The sequence below is a fragment of the Oryzias latipes genome, chromosome 23 (genome assembly GCF_053564925.1).
Source record: "Oryzias latipes strain Hd-rR chromosome 23, Olatipes_Hd-rR_3.1".
NCBI lineage: Eukaryota > Metazoa > Chordata > Actinopteri > Beloniformes > Adrianichthyidae > Oryzias > Oryzias latipes.
Window position 1 is genome coordinate 12,711,268 of NC_136259.1, and position 18,379 is coordinate 12,729,646.

At 41.9% G+C, this 18,379-nt stretch overlaps 1 protein-coding gene across 16 annotated transcripts in view; it reads left to right on the plus strand.

Moving 5' to 3' along the window:
• nav3 (neuron navigator 3) overlaps positions 1-18,379 on the plus strand; it is a 518,579-nt gene that overhangs the window by 434,842 nt on the left and 65,358 nt on the right. For all 16 annotated transcript variants that reach the window (XM_078941837.1, XM_078941838.1, XM_078941836.1 and 13 more), the window contains 2 exons: positions 2,316-2,424; positions 16,725-16,958. In XM_078941837.1, the coding sequence (XP_078797963.1) occupies positions 2,316-2,424; positions 16,725-16,958 (343 nt within the window). The remainder of the gene's footprint in view (positions 1-2,315; positions 2,425-16,724; positions 16,959-18,379) is intronic.

The window sequence follows — 18,379 nt, forward strand, 5'->3', positions numbered from 1 at the left end:
AACATCGCACAGCCACTGAAGAAGAGTGGACCAACATTCCACTTCCCACAATATACAACCTGGTCAACTCTATGCGAAGGAGATGTGTCGCACTTCATGAGGCAAATGTTGGTCACACTAGATACTGACTGGTTGTCTGAGTCCCCTGACCCCCTCAATAAAACAAAACTGAAGATTTCAGAGTGGCCTTTTCTTGTGGCCAGTCTAAGGCACACCTGTGCAATAATCATGCTGTCTAATCAGCATCTTGATATGGCACACCTGTGAGGTGGGATGGATTGTCTTGGCAAAGGAGAAGTGCTCACTATCACAGATTTAGACAGATTTGTGAACAATATTTCAGAGAACTGGTTATTTTGTGTATGTGGAAAATGTTTCACATCTTTGAGTTCATACCATAAAAAATGGGGGCATTAACAAAAGTTTTCAATGGCACAGATACTGTTGTAGAGACCTGTTCATGCCTCCAACACTCAGCAGCCTTGTGGTAGTTCATTGCTGTAAAAACAGTACTTTCCTTTTTTTGTGTTTTTTCTAAACATGGACCTGTAGAGCCAAAGCTTGAAGACCTACTCCGATGAAAATTGTGTTTTTTAAAAATGTACTTGAGGCATTGTTTCTGATGATGGAGGTCATAAATAAAGAAAATTAAGATTTAATTTGCCTGTCTGGGTATTTTTTAATAAAATCATTGTGAATCAGGAGCAGATGAAAAAAGCTGTTTTAAAAAGGTCATATTTGTGATGTAGAAAATATGCTGGGCAGGTCACAAGCTCCCTGCTCTGTGTGGCACTAATGATAGGCTGGGGATGTGAGGGGCTGTAAGCCTGCATAACAGTGTAAACAGATGGGTGATGGGAAGTACGGGCGGGCTTACTCTGTGCCAACACAACACACAGGTGAATTACTGATTAACTGCAGAAACTATGTTCTACAACAGTGTTGTTCAACCAGTGTGCTGTGGCAAAAGATTGACGTGAGATCCCAAAGAGACTGTATGTCAATACATAAGAAAGATTTAGTTTGTTTTTTGGTTGCTATGAGTATTTTGTCAAGTAAAAAGTGTACCTTGGTTAAAAAAGTGTTGAAAAACACTGTTCTAGAAAATGGCGAGGGTTTTTTTGGCTAAAAACATCAATGCTTTGAAAATAAATCATAAGATGATGGGACTGGGACTTTACTTATGGTACATCATCTCTTCTGTGAAGACGGTTATTAGTCTTTAAGTCGAGTGCAGAGTGGCTGATGTCTGATGTTCTGTCCTTTCCCACATGTTCATTACTGTTTCTGTGGCAACCTGCCGGCAGATGCAGCGAGCTGGACAAGGTAACAGAGAGGCTTAAATGGAAGAGACAAGCCGTTACTTTGGTGTGACATCGTCATCACGTCCAACACAAACCAAAGTCTCTGCTGCTTCTAGGGAGTTTATTGAGAGAAATCAAATGATGGACCATGAAGACCAGCGTTTTCAGATCATTACATCACAGTCACAAATCTTTTTTGTGGTGTTTTTTGTTGGCATGTCAACGATCTCACTGATGTCTATCATTGCAAGTCAAAGCATTCGTGCAGCCTGATTTACTGGTTGGCCTTCAATTTTCATTAATCCTTTAATGAGTCGTTCCTGACAGCCAATGAAACGCTTACTGTCACAAGTTCTCTTCCCCTCCTATAATGTGTTTGAGAGTGCGTAGTCCATTGACTGCATATAGAACTGGAGAGAGTGGCCCCTTCCCCCTAGCGTTCCATACAGGAAGCACCTGCTGGTTCCAAGAAACTAAAATCTCATAGGCTTATGTTGAGAAATGAACAGCTTTCATTCTATTGGTCAGAGTAATCACTCTTCCTCTGATACCTTTTTTAACATGTTCTTGATATGATAGCATATTCTTTTTCATTGTGTTTTTTCTTCATCGCAAATTACTCAAGTCCCAAACTGACCAATCAGATGCCTCAGTGAAAGCTTTTGGTGCCCACTGGGCCATACCTCGAACGTTTGATTGACAGATTCTCCCGAGCTGCTTTCAGTGGAAAGACGGTGTGGACTTCAAACAAGTTACATCCCTGATTGGTGACAGTTGTTGCCAAAGAAAGGTTGACTCAGACCTACTAGGACCAATCGCTCCAGATAGCGGCGCCCGTATCTCGGGAAAAATGGTGACAGAATTGGCTTAATTTCGCTGGAGGGGGAAGTAAGCATTTTCTATGGTGATGTCACAGCCGATCTATCCACTTGTTTATAAAGTCAATGGTTTAGCGTCTGTCAGAGGGCTGAGAGGTGTGCCTTGTTGACCAATCAAAATGTTTGTTTTCAGGAGAAGACGCTGAGACGAGACGCATGAGGACAGTGAAGAACATCGCTGACCTCCGACAAAACCTGGAAGAAACCATGTCCAATCTGCGGGGGACGCAGATCAGCCACAGGTAGGCACACGTGTCACTATCCTCACTGAGGGTTGGGACACTTACCCAAAGCCAGAAAACAGTTTTTGAAGCACAGCCACATCAGTATTTTCAAAGGTTTACACAAATCTGTCTTAAAATTAAATGCTTTGGTTTGTCAACGTTTTGTGAAATATTTCAAATGTAGTTACACGCAGTTTAGCAGAATCATCTCATGCATAAAAGTAATGTTGGAAAATTTGTTGGCATACCACCATTCCCCCAACACACACACATTTTTTGGATTTGGTTAAAGCTGCCACCACTTTCCTTTACAGCTGGTACTTCAGGAAATGTTCAGGATCTGATAAACAGCCAAACCTTAAAAGGCTGTCTCATCTGTGAGCCAAAGGAACCAGGAAGAGCCCAACGACAGCCACAGAAAAGGCTGTGGCTCAGGCACGAGCATGAGTGAACCACTGTCAGCTTCCTGGGCAGCGGTTCACCACTCTTATCTCTCCCCCAGTCTATTATTTTCTGCGTTGTGGCCCATTTGCAGGGGAGGATGGTGGCTAGGCTACTGACAGCCATGACAGATGGCGTTCTCTGTGTGGGTATTTGAGTGTGTGTTTGTGCTTTCCTTCTTCTTCCCTTGGAGGAGTCGGAGCCATGCGGGATCGATTCAGCTCCTTTCTGTTGCCACATTTACATGAGAGCTCAGCTCTGAGGTGTGAAGCATTTAAATACTTGAAGGACGCTGGTCCTCATGCATCGCTTTTACAGAAATATTCCTCTTGAAGTCACTGATCCTGTGCACTGACACGATGGGAGGTGTGAGTTTGTTTACGTCCATGCAGCAAAACAAAAGAGCAAGAAAACAAAGGAAAGCATCAGGCGCTCCAGGTTAATTCCTTTGTCCTGAGGCCACTGCAGCCATATTCACACAGCCTGAGAGTCACATACAGATAAATAATACACACCCCCACCGCTTTTTTTATTTTTTGTAAAGGCAAAATAGCTCAAAGGCACTGATGTTGTTTCAAACAAGAACCATTGCAAATTGGCAAAATTTCCCAGAACCTTCCAAGACATGATGCTCTGGACATCTGTTCCAACAGTCCACCCCAGTTCTCTTTTTTTGGAGAACTGTTTTGCTCTGTAATGTTTGTGAATAAAAAAAGAGGAAGAATAAAACAGACTGGTGATATTTCGACCAACGCATAAACAAAACAGACACGGATCATGTTTATGACACGAACAAACTGTGGCTTTACTTCTAATTGCAGCTCATCTTATAGTTTTAATGAGGAGATGAGGTTTGTGCCCAGTCTGTTTGAAGTTCCTTGTTTTTGTAGTTGCTTTCCACACAATTTGATCTGAAAGCGACACATTAATGGCCTCCAGCGGACCATTTCTGTAAACCTGCGGAAAACTCTATTTGAAATCTATGATTTTCTACTTTTAGTATTTGTCAGATGCTTTGAAGACAGTTTGTAGAGTAAAAGGATTGACTTAAGGTAGCTTGAAAATACCAACGTTTTTTATTTTAACTCCCAAAACGACTTGCAACATTTGCTCATCTAAAATTTGTTTTTTTTAATGTTTCGTTAAATTCTGTTTCCTGGTCCTTATTGTAAAGAGTTTTATTAAAATTGTAGTCACTGCAATTTTTCTGCTTATCCTGGTCTGCAATAATAACTGATCTAAAGCTGCTGCTATGCATCTGCAGAGGTGCCAACCATCAAATGCGTTAAGATTAGAAAAAACATTTAAACTTAGCAACACTTTTTTAAAGTAATAAAGTTCTGAAAGATTCGATTAAAAGCTGAGGCATAAAAATACAAACTTTACACTGAATAAAAAAATATGTTTCACTAGCAGAGATGTATTTAAATTGACTTGGTTCCCTGGACCAATGATCTCTGGTGTCACCCACAGGACTCTGCACAGAGACAATAAAGAACAGTAAAGAACATGCTAAAAATGATATTTTTGATTGATTGGGCCTCTTACAGGTCCTTACATATCACCTGCACACCCTGTGTGTACAACATTGCATGCGGTCATTAAGGAGTTAGTACTCACACCTTATTAAAAACTAGAGTGTGGTGTAAGGACACCATATGACAGCCTCCCTAGTATATCATAAGTATGTGCAACTTACATTATTCTTACAAATACTTCATGATACACTTACCACACGCATGTTTTATGGTACGTTACATTTTCATGAAGTCCCCTACGGTGGCTTCACAAGCCTTAGCAAGATACTCCAGCGATTCCCTTAAGATGCGGCGCTCCTCTCCCTGACCCTCCATGGTCATCAACAACCCAAAAGGCCAGATCACCTGTACAGGTCAACAACCTGGTGCTGTTTGATAGTGACAGTGCTTCCCTGATATACCTTATATCAAGAGGTTGAGTCTGAACTCATTGACCCAGTTCACAGAACCAGCTCTGCCCTGTGTTTGAGCTTTGACTCAACCTAAGACAACCTGTTTTTTTACCGAGCTCTTTCATCAGAGCATCTCCATCCTCATCCTCAGCATGAATGTCTTTGGGCCTCGGCGGTCTGCTTGTGTTGATCAATAAACCTCATTTAATTTCCCACCTCTGTTTATTTGGTCCTCAGAAAGAACGATAGTATTGATTGACTCTGTGAATGAAGGAAAATCAGCTGGACTGTGATCCTCAGAGATGCACCTGCTGCACCAAACATCCCTTCTCCTGCGTGTCCTGCAGGGATGCAGCATGACAATTTCAACTAAAAAGCATCACCATTTCGGGATTGTTTGATGGGATTGTATATCATGTGTTTACACCGGGAGAGCAGAGGGGAGGAGGCCAGCACTATGACTGACTGCTCCTGAAATGAAATAGTAGTTGGTCCAATTGGAAGCTGTGAATGATACTCAGCAGGAAATGCACACAAAGCATCACCTCAATGCAGTAAACGTAAAACCCTGAAGTGCTGGAATCATGAGGATGATAATGATGGGTCAAAGCTATTCCATCTATTAGAGAAGGGACATGATTTGTCTTGAAGGAAGTAACAGAACCAGACTGAAACAGAGATGAGTTTTCTGTTGACTGTTAATAACAGAAGTTGCAGATAAATTACGGATGAATTGGCTTCATAGCCCACATTTCAGAATTCAGTCATGCCGAGCTCTGCTTGGTCCTCATCTGGTCCTCCACTGCTCCTAGCATTGCACTTGACATCGGCTTGGTGTTTTAGACATTCACCACAAAAATACATTTTTGCGCTCATCTGTGAATTGAATTGACCTGCCAGAGAAGACTGTGTGTTAAAGTCCGAGCTCATTAGCAGCAACAGTAACAGTGTATTTATATCCAGCATTGCTCAGCAATAAGCAGCTCCCTGCTGTCAGCATGGATTTCTCTCCTGCTGAGCTCTTGGCAGAGCACTAAATAGTCTCCATCAGGATTTACTCTTGCTTGTAGTTCTGCCTTTTAACTGATAATGAGGGAAGCAAAGATTTGGAACAAGCAGCTCATGACTGAGCTGAAGAGTGTGGTTTTAATTTGGACATAAGTGATCTTTTAGGATCCCCTCTTGGAAATCCATTCTGTGTGTGAGCATGTGGCGAGAGTAGTTAGGACTTAATCTTTGTCTGTTTACAGATGGTCACCGTTTTTATTCTGTGGTTTTACATACAGTGGTGGACAAAATTGTTGGTACCCCTCAGTTAAAGAAAGAAAGTCCACAATGCTCACTGAAAGGACTTGAAACATTCAAAAGTGACAATAAATTCAAATGTATTGAAAATTAAATAATCAAAATCAGCCATTACTTTTGAGTTGTTAATCAACAGAATTATTTAAAAAAAATAATAATGAAATAGGGCTGGACAAAAATGATGGTACCCATACCTTAATATTATGTTGCACAACCTTTTGAGGCAATCACTGCAATTTAACGGTTTCTGTATTTGTCAATGAGCCTTCTGCACCTGTCGACAGGTATTTTGGCCAACTCCTCATGAGCAAACTGCTCCAGTTGTCTCAGGTTTGACGGGTGTCTTCTCCAAATGGCATGTTTCAGCTCCTTCCACAGATGTTCAATGGGATTCAGATCTGGGCTCATAGAAGGCCACTTCAGAATAGTCCAACGCTTTTCTCTGAGCCATTCTTGGGGTTTTTTGGCTGTGTGTTTTGGATCGTTGTCCTGTTGGAAGACCCATGACCTGCGACTGAGACTAAGCTTTCTGACACTAGGCAGCACATTTCTATCCAGAATGCCTCGATAATCTTGAGATTTCTTTTTACTTGTACAACTTCAAGACACCCTGTGCCATATGCAGCAAAGCGTCCCAAAACAGAACTGAGCCTCCTCCATGTTTAACAGTAAGGACAGTGTTCTTTTCGTTGTGTGCTTCATTTTTGGGTCTATGAACATAGAGCTGATGTGCCTTACCAACAAGCTCCAGTTTTGTCTCATTTGTCCAAAGGACATTTTCCCAGAAGCTTTGTGGCTTGTCAACATGCATTTTTGCAAATTCCAGTCTCGCTTTTTTATGATTTCCTTTCAACACTGGTGTCCTCCTTGGTCATCTCCCATAAAGTCCACTCTGGCTCAAACAACAACGAATGGTGCGATCTGACACTGATGTACCTTGATCTAGGAATTCACCTTTAATGTCTTTTTAGGTTGTTCTGGGCTCTTTGGATACAGTTTCAACTATCTGTCTCCTCAATTTGTCATCAATTTCCCTCTTCCGGACACGTCCAGGGAGGTCGGCTACTGTCCCGTGGGTCTTAAACTTCTGAATAATATGTGCCACTGTCGTCACAGGAACTTCAAGCTGCTTAGAGATGGTTTTATAGCCTTTACCTTTACTATGTTTGTCTATAATTTTGTTTCTAATGTCCTGGGACAATTCTCTCCTTCGCGTTCTGTTGTCCATGTTCAGTGTGGAACACACCTTTTTTACCAAACAGCAATGTGAGTGACCATTTGTCTCACTTTAAATAGGCAGACTGACTGATTATGGCTTTGAAAACAGCTGTAATGTCAATTAAAGGAAATACTTGAGTTCATCATGACCCCCTGGGCAATTAGTTCTCAGTCTTTTATGGAGGTAACATCATTTTTGTCCAGCCCTATTTCATTAGTTTTTTTTTAAATAATTCTGTTGGTCAACAGCTCAAAAGTAATGGCTCATTTTGATTATTTAATTTTCAATAAATTTTAATTTATTGAAAATTAAATAATTTAATAATTTAATTTAATTAATTTGAATGTTTCAAGTCATTCCAGTGAGCATTGTGGACTTTCTTTCTTTAACTGAGGGGTACCAACAATTTTGTCCACAACTGTAGTTTTGACGGAACACAGAAGGATGTTTCAGTGAAGATGATGTCACAACTCATAAAGGTTTATAATTTTAATAAAAAATACCGTAAATTCCGGACTACAAAGCGCACCCGATTATTAGCCGCACCCACCCATTTTCACGTGTTTAACCAATTTTATACATACACAAGCCGCGTCGGGGTACAAGCCGCATGAATTGGGCAACATTGTCATCATGACGGATCACTTCCTGACTCAGAGTGTAAGTGTGATTTATTAGCACACAGTGGGTGGAGTCATTTTTGCCTCAGGCTCATGTCTTTGAGTCTATCTGCATCTGCCAAACAGTATGCACCTCTATTCTGTTCACAAGTTCCTCAGTTATGGTTTTTATTTTTATTATTTTTTTTAACTTATTGACAATCTAGGTATCACACATAAAATTACAAACAGTAACCATATAATCAACATTACATCCCTCAGTTATGATGAGGAAATTTACATCCCCGATCCCCCATTTCCCATGAGTCTTAGGGGCTAAAGGCGGGGCCAACGCCCGGCTCGCCATACTGTTGTACGTGTTTAAGAATGAGCAGCAGAGCATGGAGGGGTGAACGGGTAAAGCTCTCCTTCCGCTTGTGTCGCGGCAGCGTTATGGGAGTAACAGGGCTGTTTAAAAAACACACTAGTAAAATAAAGCAGCGACGACTGAAAAGCGCGCGCCTCAGCGCGATACGCGCGCCTCCTCGCGGCGCGTGGGTCAGAAGTTTCCTTCCACAACAAACACTTGCTCCGCGGACGCCTCGAGTGAGCCCTGGCTGCAGCCTGCAGAATGGCTCGACGCCTCCGCGCTCCCGCGCGCTCCTTGTCTCCCCTTCCTATCTACTCCGACACCTCTGGCCAGCGCGGCTACAGGGAGGAGCGCTTCGTCCCCATTGCGCCGGTGAACGGAGCAAATCGTGTCTGTGCAGAGCAATCGGACTTAATACTGTACGTTTTGTGTATGAGGGGCGGATGCGTTGTTACGTGTGGGAGCCATCAGACTGCCATCGGCCCCGCAGCTCACACGACACGCAGTCTCCAGCTCACACGGAGGCTGTGAGCGTTTCAATGCAAATCTCTGCTCAGTCCTTAGAAACCGTTAACACGACCACGTCAATTTGTGTTTCCAGTCGTGTCCCGACAAAATAAAGGCTGATATTATTGCCACATATTTACGTGCAGCCAGCCGAGTCACTATGACTCAGAGGTAAATTCACTCCTGAGCATGCGCTGTTCTCTCCGTCACGCAGCTGACCGGCTTTTCCAAACCCGTTGGTGATTTTTTCACGCTGCTTTTAACGATTGCTTTTAACTTGAAAGCTTCATCATATTGTAGCGGCGATCACGTGCACGTTGGGTCTAATGGCACCAAAGGATTCTGGGATGCGGCTGGACATGCGTGTTTCGTTTTGTTGAACCATGACTGAAGTGTCTAAGACCTGAAGTCAAGTCCATGTTGTTTGGCTGCTTAGAGGTGTGTTGAAAAACAAATGACTTGTGTTTGATGTTAGAGAATTCAAACTATTCACTGTGTCCAAAAATACGTACACGGCGGCCGCCAATAAAATCCAATAATTAGCCGCGTCACTGAATAAGCCGCAGGATTGTAAGCGCAGGAAAAAAGTAGCGGCTTGTAGTCCGGAAATTACGGTAATCAGTATAGCAGTCAATATTTCCTGTTTCCTCTGTTTAATGCTATGGTATCAAATACAACAGCCACCGTGCAATGGGGAGGCATCGGCAGAATCTTCCAGATTAGGTTGAAAATTGTTGGTGTGGTCACAAAGGGAGACAGCGTCTGTCTGGGATGACGCCGTTATGAAATCGGGCAACAGCTGGGCAGCCACAGGGCGATGGCAGCCAGATTGCCGACTGGCAGCAGCTCCAATAGGAGCCTCCAGATGCCGGCCGTACTTATCAATGGCCACCGGCCGCCAGCTGCCTGGTAGCTGGAGGGTATGTAAAAAGCGGTCCATTCTGGACCACTGGTCCTTCAGAACTCAGATTTTGAGCACACATTAGAATCTTGTTAATTTACAAATTTATTCATTTTTAGACAAAATGCCTCCCAAGAAAGCGCAATGTTCTGTTTTCTTCGTGTTCTTCTCAACATCAACCGCTATTCATCAAGACACAGGTCTCAGAGTTGTTGTGGTGCTATCAATCCCATAATGAGTTTTGTTCAGCATCAATGCCATCTCCTCATTTAGACCCACAGTGACCACGATCGCCAGATTGACTACCAGTCATCGCTGGGCCCCCAGCCATGTCAACAGCATTCTTCGAGCGCCTGCACTGCCACCGTACGATTTTCTAACAATCGGACAGTGGGATGGCAGCACGAGGACAGTGGGTGGCTGGAGGTAGGCAGTCTGAAATCGGCCAATCATCAGACGAATTTTAGGGACCCTGGAGACCCTCCTATCAGTCAGTTACTGCGCTGCTGCCTTCCTGCCACTCGCCTGTCACTTGATGGCCACTGCGTGACCTCCAAATGTGCCCGTGCGAACACTGACCAATGTCAAAAAAGAGTGTGGTTCTTATTTGGACATAAGTGAACTTTTACAATCCCCTCTTGGAATCCCATTCCGTGTGTTAGCGTGTGGTGGGTGTAGTTGGAGCTTCACCCATTGCTGTTAAATTTGAACTTTTTCTTAAAACCTTTAAAATGCCACTATGCACCCACCTGCCTAATTACCTGAAAAACCAGCATTTAGCAGGGTTTGTAATCATAAAAAAGTTTTGGAGCTGTCGCTGGGCAACACAGACTTTCAACTCCCTCCAAAGATATTTTATGGGGTTGAGATCTAGAGACTGGCTAGGCCACTCCAGGACCTTGAATTGGTTTTTATGAAGCCACTCCTTCGTTACCCGGGCAGTATGTTTGAGATTGTTGTCGTGCTAAAAGACCCAGCCATGTTTCATCTTCAAGGCCCTTGCTGATGGAAGGAGGTTTTTCACTCAAAATCTGACAATAAAAGGCCGCATTCCTTCTGTCCTTTACACAGATCTGTTGTCCTGGTCCGTTTGCTGAAAAACAGCCCCAAAGAATGATGTTTCCACCCCCGTGCTTTACAGTAGGCTTGGTGTTCTTTGGATGCAACTCAGCATTCTTTCTCCTCCAAACACGACGAGTGGAGTTCTTTTTAAATAGTTCTATTTTGATTTCATCTGATCAGAGGACATTTACCCAATCCTCTTGTGGAACATCCAAATGCTCTCTAGCAAACTTTAGATGTGCCTGCACATGTACTGGCTATAGCAGGGGGACATGTCTGGCACTGCAGGATTATAGTCCCTGGTGGCGTAGTGTGCTAAATTTGTTAATTTGGTCCCAGCTCACTGCAGATCATTCACTATGTCCCTCCTTGTGGTTCTGGGATTTTTACTCATTTTGACCCCACGGGGTGAGATCTTGCGGGGAGCCCCAGATGGGGAGATTATCAGTGGTTGTGGACCACTTATGTGAAGTTCTGGGCATGGACCAGCAAGTCATCCAGGTATACTATGCATCGTGTGCGGGGGATGTTTTTAAGAACCCATTCCATAAGCCTTTCAAAAATAGCTGGGGTGTTACACAGCCCAAAAGGCATTACTTTAAACTGCCAAAGTCCTTGGCCGATGTTAAATGCTGTTTTGGGCCTGGCCACTGGTGCCAGCTCCACCTGCCAGTACCCGCTGCGTAAATCCAATGAGCTGAACCAACACGAGCCAGTCACATAGTCCAGTGCGTCATCAATGCGGGGCAAGGGGTAAGATTATTTTCGAGTCACTGCATTGAGGCGCCTGTAGTCCACACATGGATGCCATCCTCTGCCTTTCTTGCGCACCATGACCACTGGTGCAGCCCAGGGGCTGTCAGAGGGCTCAATAATACCATAGCTGCCATGTCTTTGAGTAGTTTTTCAGCCGCCTGGCACTTCGCTAGTGGCAGACGGTGAGGGCGAAGGCGGATTGGATTAGCCTCACCAGTGTCAATGTGGGGCTGGACCAGACCTGTTCTAGTGCAGTCCTCTTCACGAGAAGCAAAGATGTCCTAAAACTCTTGGAGTTAGCACCCAAGCTGCTCCTTCTGTTTCCTGCTGAGGGTAGCATTGCTGCGATCCTCCATATCTTTAATCGCTGCAACTGTTTCAAGGGATGGAACAGGAGTTAGAGACGGGTCAGGTGCAACCCCATGGTTTCTTTTGTGTTTCTGTGGCCGCCGATGGTGACGCTGTTTTCGTGCAGGTTTGCTGTGTTGGGCTGCAATGCTCTGTTGCTCCCCCTTGTGGCTTCTTCTGGACCGCAGTTGGATGACCTCAGTGTCTATGCAGATTGAGGATTGTGGGACGTAAACATATGCCCTCCAGCGACCAAGGAGGTCAAGCCCTATAATGCAGCCATCTTGGATGTCAGCCAGCCAAAACTCATGTTTGGACTTAATAGCCCCAACTGCCACATACAACAATTTCTTCCCTGGCATGTTGGTTTACTCGCCTGTCACTGTGAGAAGTGCAGTCTCAGTATGAACCCAACCCTCTGGGAGAGACCCTGAAGTCCCTGGTAACAGTCCCTTCTTAACAAGACAGATGGTGGACCCTGTGTCCACCAACGCACTGCAGGGCTGTCCCCCAATGGAACAGTCCAAATATAATCCACGTGTTGGGCCACAGCGACCTACCATTGGAAGGTTGGTTCCAAGGGGTGTTGTGGTTTGGGGTGAGGATCCCGCTACTGCCTCACCCCACTGATGTTTCCCGGAAGAGCCTGGGGTCTGGATCTGGGACTGGGTGCTGAACAGTCTCTGGAAAAATGTCCTGGGGCCTCATTTATAAAACTTTGCGTAGGATTTGCGTCAGAAGTGGCGTACGGATGAAACATAGGACGTGCGTACGCACATAAATATTCGGATTTATAAAACCGTGCGCACGCACATCCTACGCGTCTTTCCCTTAATAAATCACAACGAATTCTAAATGCAGCGCAGCTTTTGCGGCTTCATGACACGCCCATAGTTGCCCATAAATAGGCCGCGAAACGCCCACAAATTAATATTCATGGCTTGCGAAATCATGGCAAACACAGAGAGGAAATCATAAAAAACGTAACTTCACTCAATGTGACGTAGAAGTTTCGTTGGCGAGGTGGAAAAGAGGAGAAAAGTGTTGTTTGGAGGGCACAGTGTGGGCGTTACTAATGCCAAAAAGGCACGTGAGTGGCAAACGGTGGCAGACGCCAAATGCTGTAGCCTCACAACCTCGGACCGTGGCCGAAATAAAAAAGAAATGGTCGGACATCAAAGTCGAGGCAAAAAAAACGTCTAGCGCTCCATCGCCAGAGTGTCTCTGCCACCCAGGGGGAGGGGGGGGGGGGCACTGGAGCGCCAGATGCACCGGGTGACACTCGTGGTTTCTCCGAGTGCTCTTCTGTAACGCCGGGCCCAAAAGCCCGCAGAGGTCCAAGAGGACGGCTCCAGGAAGTCGGAACCGGCTCATAAGCCACTCGTCCTCGTTCGCCAGCAAGTCTTCTTGCTGTCTAAAGATGCGTTCACTCCGAATTCTTCCATTTGCCACATCTTCTAAGAGCGCAAGATCAGCCATTGTGCGTCATTACTCATTGTGATGGGTCATTTTATTTCCCTCCATTTAATTACATCTGACAAGCTACAGATGTCGGTAATAATCGACGTGGAAATGGGAAATTGTTCAGCGCAAATGTAATTTCTTGTTGCTTTCTGAATGGTTGAGACATACGCCATACATGGTTTTATCAAAAATAAAAAAACTAAAGGCATATGTATGAATACCATAATTCCATAGCTTATGAAAAAAATGTTTTAATATGAAAACAACTTTCCCCAGTGGACAGTGCGTCTGTTCGTCCGCACGCCCGCACCTATATCTGCTCCGCCAGACGGACACATTAACGAGAATATCAGTTTTGTACATTATTTCGTTCTGTTAACTATATTATTTATGAGGATGAATTGCACAACATGCCAATGTTGCAGAACATATTTCACTTTTTTTTCTGCAAATAAGTGTTCCTTTGAATTTCTGTTGTAATTTTCATTTGATTTTTTTTGTTTGTTTCACTGCTGATCGATCAAACGGGTGTTTGTGTAGGCTGTTAATTGTAAGACTTGCTTTGTAAAGTCTTCATGTTATTTATGAGAGGCAGTATTGTCATTTTCACTTTCACATGTTTCTTCCTTCTGCCGACGGTGTCGCCGTTTCTCATTTCATCCGTTTTTGTGCGTACGCCTGGGTCAGAGCTTGCGTGAAGGACCGCACATTTTCCCGTCAAGTTTGCTTTTTATAAATCTCAACTATTGCGTAGAGAGTGGCGTACGCCTTCTTTTGTGCGTACGCAACGTTTATAAATGAGGCCCCTGGTTCTCAAATCAAGTTATTATTTGTATAGCACTTATTTAAGCAGAAGCAACCAAAGTGCTTAACATAAAATCACATAAAATCAGAGACAATATGATACAAGAAAGAAATAATAAAAGCAATAAACCAATAAAAGCAATAAAACGTGACAGAATAAGCAGTGTTTAAGGAAAGAAAAGGAAAAAGAATTGTGGCGGATTGCTTTTTCATTTTAATTTTTAGTAAAAATAAAGCAGGTTCATTTTGAAAATGAAAAAGCATTTCTGGTTTTGACTTTTATTTTTAATTATGCTAAAGAATCGCTTCCATAAAATTCCCCTTGGGGGTGCAAGAAGCTGTTTGAAGTGTGTTATAGTAATAAAAGTTTTTTAGTTGTGTTTTGATCTTTTACTGTTCCACAATGTCACAAATTTAAATGAAACTACCTCAAAATGAGGCTTTTCACAGCAATTATTTGGTTAAAAATAATTGCGATCAAAAATAGATTTTTTGGATGAAATATTTACAGGTCACGATTAATTAATCACACAGAAAATGAATGGCATTAATCAGCATTAGTTTTATTCTGAAATGGAAAATCAGATTGTGAGACTGCCTTCCATGTTTGTCATGTCATTATGTTTTTTCTACATCTGCAGAAATGCAACAATTATTTTAAAAAACAAATTTCTTCAAAAAATGGCAGAAATGGGAATTATTAGCATAAATGTTTTAGCTGTTAGACTTAAAGTTTTTTTTTAAACAAAATTTGAGATACTGTCATATGTTTACTTGTGTTGTAAGACAGTCATGTTGTACTTTCTGTATACTAGTACTTACCATAGGGACAACAACAACAAAAAACATTTATTATTTAACATTATTTCAAATTAACATAAGGAATACTGAATGCACTTTAAAATAACACATCATTTATTTGTAATCTTTCCCCTCTGACACATAATATTATAGTGATCTAAAAAAGATTATTTGAAAAAAAGAATTCAAAGAATAAAACAAGGTTGTATGAGAAGGTAAAAAGTTTTAATATGAAAACAACCAATGTTGAGTGATTATTTAATGTCCGGTAAAAATTCAAAAAAATATATCTGTTGGTTTATTTTGGTGCCATAAATGCACCACAATACGTAGTTCTCAAAGCAGTTTGTTTAGGGTCTTTTGTGCTGAAGATGGAGCTTATTTTCCCATCGTCTTGGGGCCTGATTTGTGTGTGAATGTGCTCGTGTGAATGTGTATATTAGCTGGTGACATTTCTGTTTTCGTTGAGTCATATTTAGACCTTTTTCAGCCTTTTGTTTGCAAATCCTCTCTGGTGTCTCATGTCTTGACTTTTCAGGGTTTTGCATTACAATCTTTGTTTTTCAACCACAAATCAATTCATTCCACCAAAGCATTTGCAAATCCAAAATTTCAGTCATCGGCTGCTCACAGGTTCACTTAAATTGATTTCAGTCTGGATCCCAGCGTCTGTGGGTGTGTGCAGTCAGGCCTCAGACTGTGATTACGGAATTGTGACAGTAATGTGGAGCCCTTCTCATGTTGAGAGCAGCTTTTCCCGGTTTTCTCTCTGCACACACAGCTGTTCACACTTCTGCCTGCTGTCTGTCAGAGATGCTTGAGCTGGCTCGACTGTGTCACCGAATGAAGGCCAAGGACACATTTCAAGACCTGTCTGTTCCCCATGTTCAGCTTTAAACCCAACTTCACTTAAGGTCTTCAACCCACAACTCCTGAAAAAAACAGTGACTCACTGATGATTACAGTAAGAGAACACTAAAGAATACCTGACAACAGAGGAGAAAAAACATTCTAATACATTTTAAATCAGTGCAGCAGTCTAGATTTGTTTTAGCTTTAATCTGTTGAATGAAGTGCATTTTACTTCCGGCAGAGAGAGCTCTGGTAGGGAAACGCTTCCCTTTTTAGTTCCCTGGATTCAGAAGAAAAGGTTCACGTCCACATAGACATGCTCTATTTCCAACCTTTTTGTTGTTTGAATATTTCGAATACAAAGTCAAAAGCCATTAAATTTGCTGTAAATATTTTAAATGCAGAAAATCATGAGTTATTTTTTATTCTACTTTACATGTTTGAAACTGCCAATTCAATTAAAAATATACATTTCCTTTAAAATTATTATTTTTATTTAGTGTTTTTTGTACTTTCTGTTCACACCTCAAAAGAAAATGCAGATTGCAGTTCATGAATTTAAGCGAAGAAAAACATCCAGACAGATCAGTTGTTTGTCTTTTCACAATTATATGCCAACATTTGCCATACATTTAAAAAAGCAAAGTTCAATACATTTCTTCGTTTTCATATGTGAGGTCATCCCAAGGAGCTACACGAAAAAAGGAAAACAAGCAAAATAGACCAAAATATCTTAATAATATACAGTACAGACCAAAAGTTTGGACACACCTTCTCATTCAAATGAATGGGAAGGTGTGTCCAAACTTTTGGTCTGTACTGTATGTGAAAATTATTTGGTGTACTTCTGGAGAGCATGCAGTTGGTGACTGTATGCATGCAATGACTCACTTTAAGTGAGTCATTGTTCTACCCACTGCTATGATAACGATTTCTGTCGTTTTCTCCTGTTTTCACAGCACTTTAGAAACAACCTTTGACACAACAGTAACCACTGAGGTCAATGGACGGAATCTACCGGCCCTTACCACACGCTCCTCCCCCATGTCCTGGCGTCTTGGTCCATCCCAAGCCCCACGTCTCCAAGCAGGCGACGCGCCATCAACGCCGAGCAGCTATTCCTCCCCAAGGGCCAGCACTGGGGGCTCTAGCACCAATGCAGGCCGCTACAGCAGCCCCTCAGACCCCTCCAGGTTTGTACGCAACACCTCCAGAACTCTTTCCATGACCCCTGTACTCACTTATGCCTTGGTTCCACTAAGTGGTCCAGTCTAGTCCACTTCGGGTTTTTTAGAGTTTCCGTTATAAAATGGACCCATCAAACCAGACCAAATTGTACAATTTTTGGGCCACCGTTGGTTCGAAATATATATATATATATATATATATATATATATATATATATATATATATATATATATATATATATATATATATATATATATATATATATATATATATATGTATATATATATATGTATATCTTATGCTTCAACTATAATTCTGCAGAATTTAACTTGCAAAACGTCATCATAAAAAGCCACTCTTTTTTCTTTCTGCATTTTAACTGTGTAGGCCATTTTTGTCATGTGGCACATTTTAATTCCTTTCATTCTGAGTTTAGTCCAGAATCCTCTGAAATTCATGGTCATTCAGGCATTCATGCAGACACCAAGGTCTCACTTGTCTTCTTAAACAAACAGTGTGCTGACATTGACCAAGGCCCTCTCACATTTTTCCAGATTCAAATATGCAAACTTAGAGAAGTTTTAAGCACTTGGACAGACTTTGTGCTTGCAGAAGAATAGTTTTCAGGACGCCTACACTGTGCAAAAAACTGACCGTCAATCAGATAATAATAAAAGCCAAGAGCGACAGGGAAGGGGTTTAAAAACTGTCAGTTTGCTTCCATTAACACTTAAAATGTGTGTGAACATGCGCTGACTTAAATATAACACATGGGTAACACTTTATATCAAGATTCCTTAACAAGCTTTGTTAACACATTAACAAGCATTATAATAGAATTTTTAGGGCGTTAGTAAGACATTTATTAGTACAATAAGTCTAATAAGGTTTGTTAAATTACTTAGTTAAAACATTTACAAGCATTATTATTAGGATGGGTTTAAGATGCTAATGATACATTTATTGGATTTATAGATACATAACAAATATGTCAGTGTTAATAAGCTTAATACGATTTATTAACAACCTTTGTTAACAAATTAAGAAGTATTATTATTGTTTGGGGTTCTAGTAAGACATTTATAAGCATTATAGATGTCTCACACAAGCCTAAGTGGTAATAAGCTTAATACGTTTTATTAACTAACTCAACACATGTTAGTGTTTTTAACATGTCCTTGTGTTTTTTTATAATAGATGATGTAAAACATAAATAAATAAAATTAGGATTTAAAATACATTTCTGAGTTTTTTTTCCAAGTCTTTGTAAGTCGGGAGCAAATACAGTTGGAAAAATATCGTATTTGTGATGTAGAAAATACACTGTGCAGCCTATGAGCTCCCTGTTCCACACTGCAACGAGGAGGACAAGGGTGGGTGGGGTTGCTCCACGCCAATAACACCCCAACAACTCTGGGATCTTCTT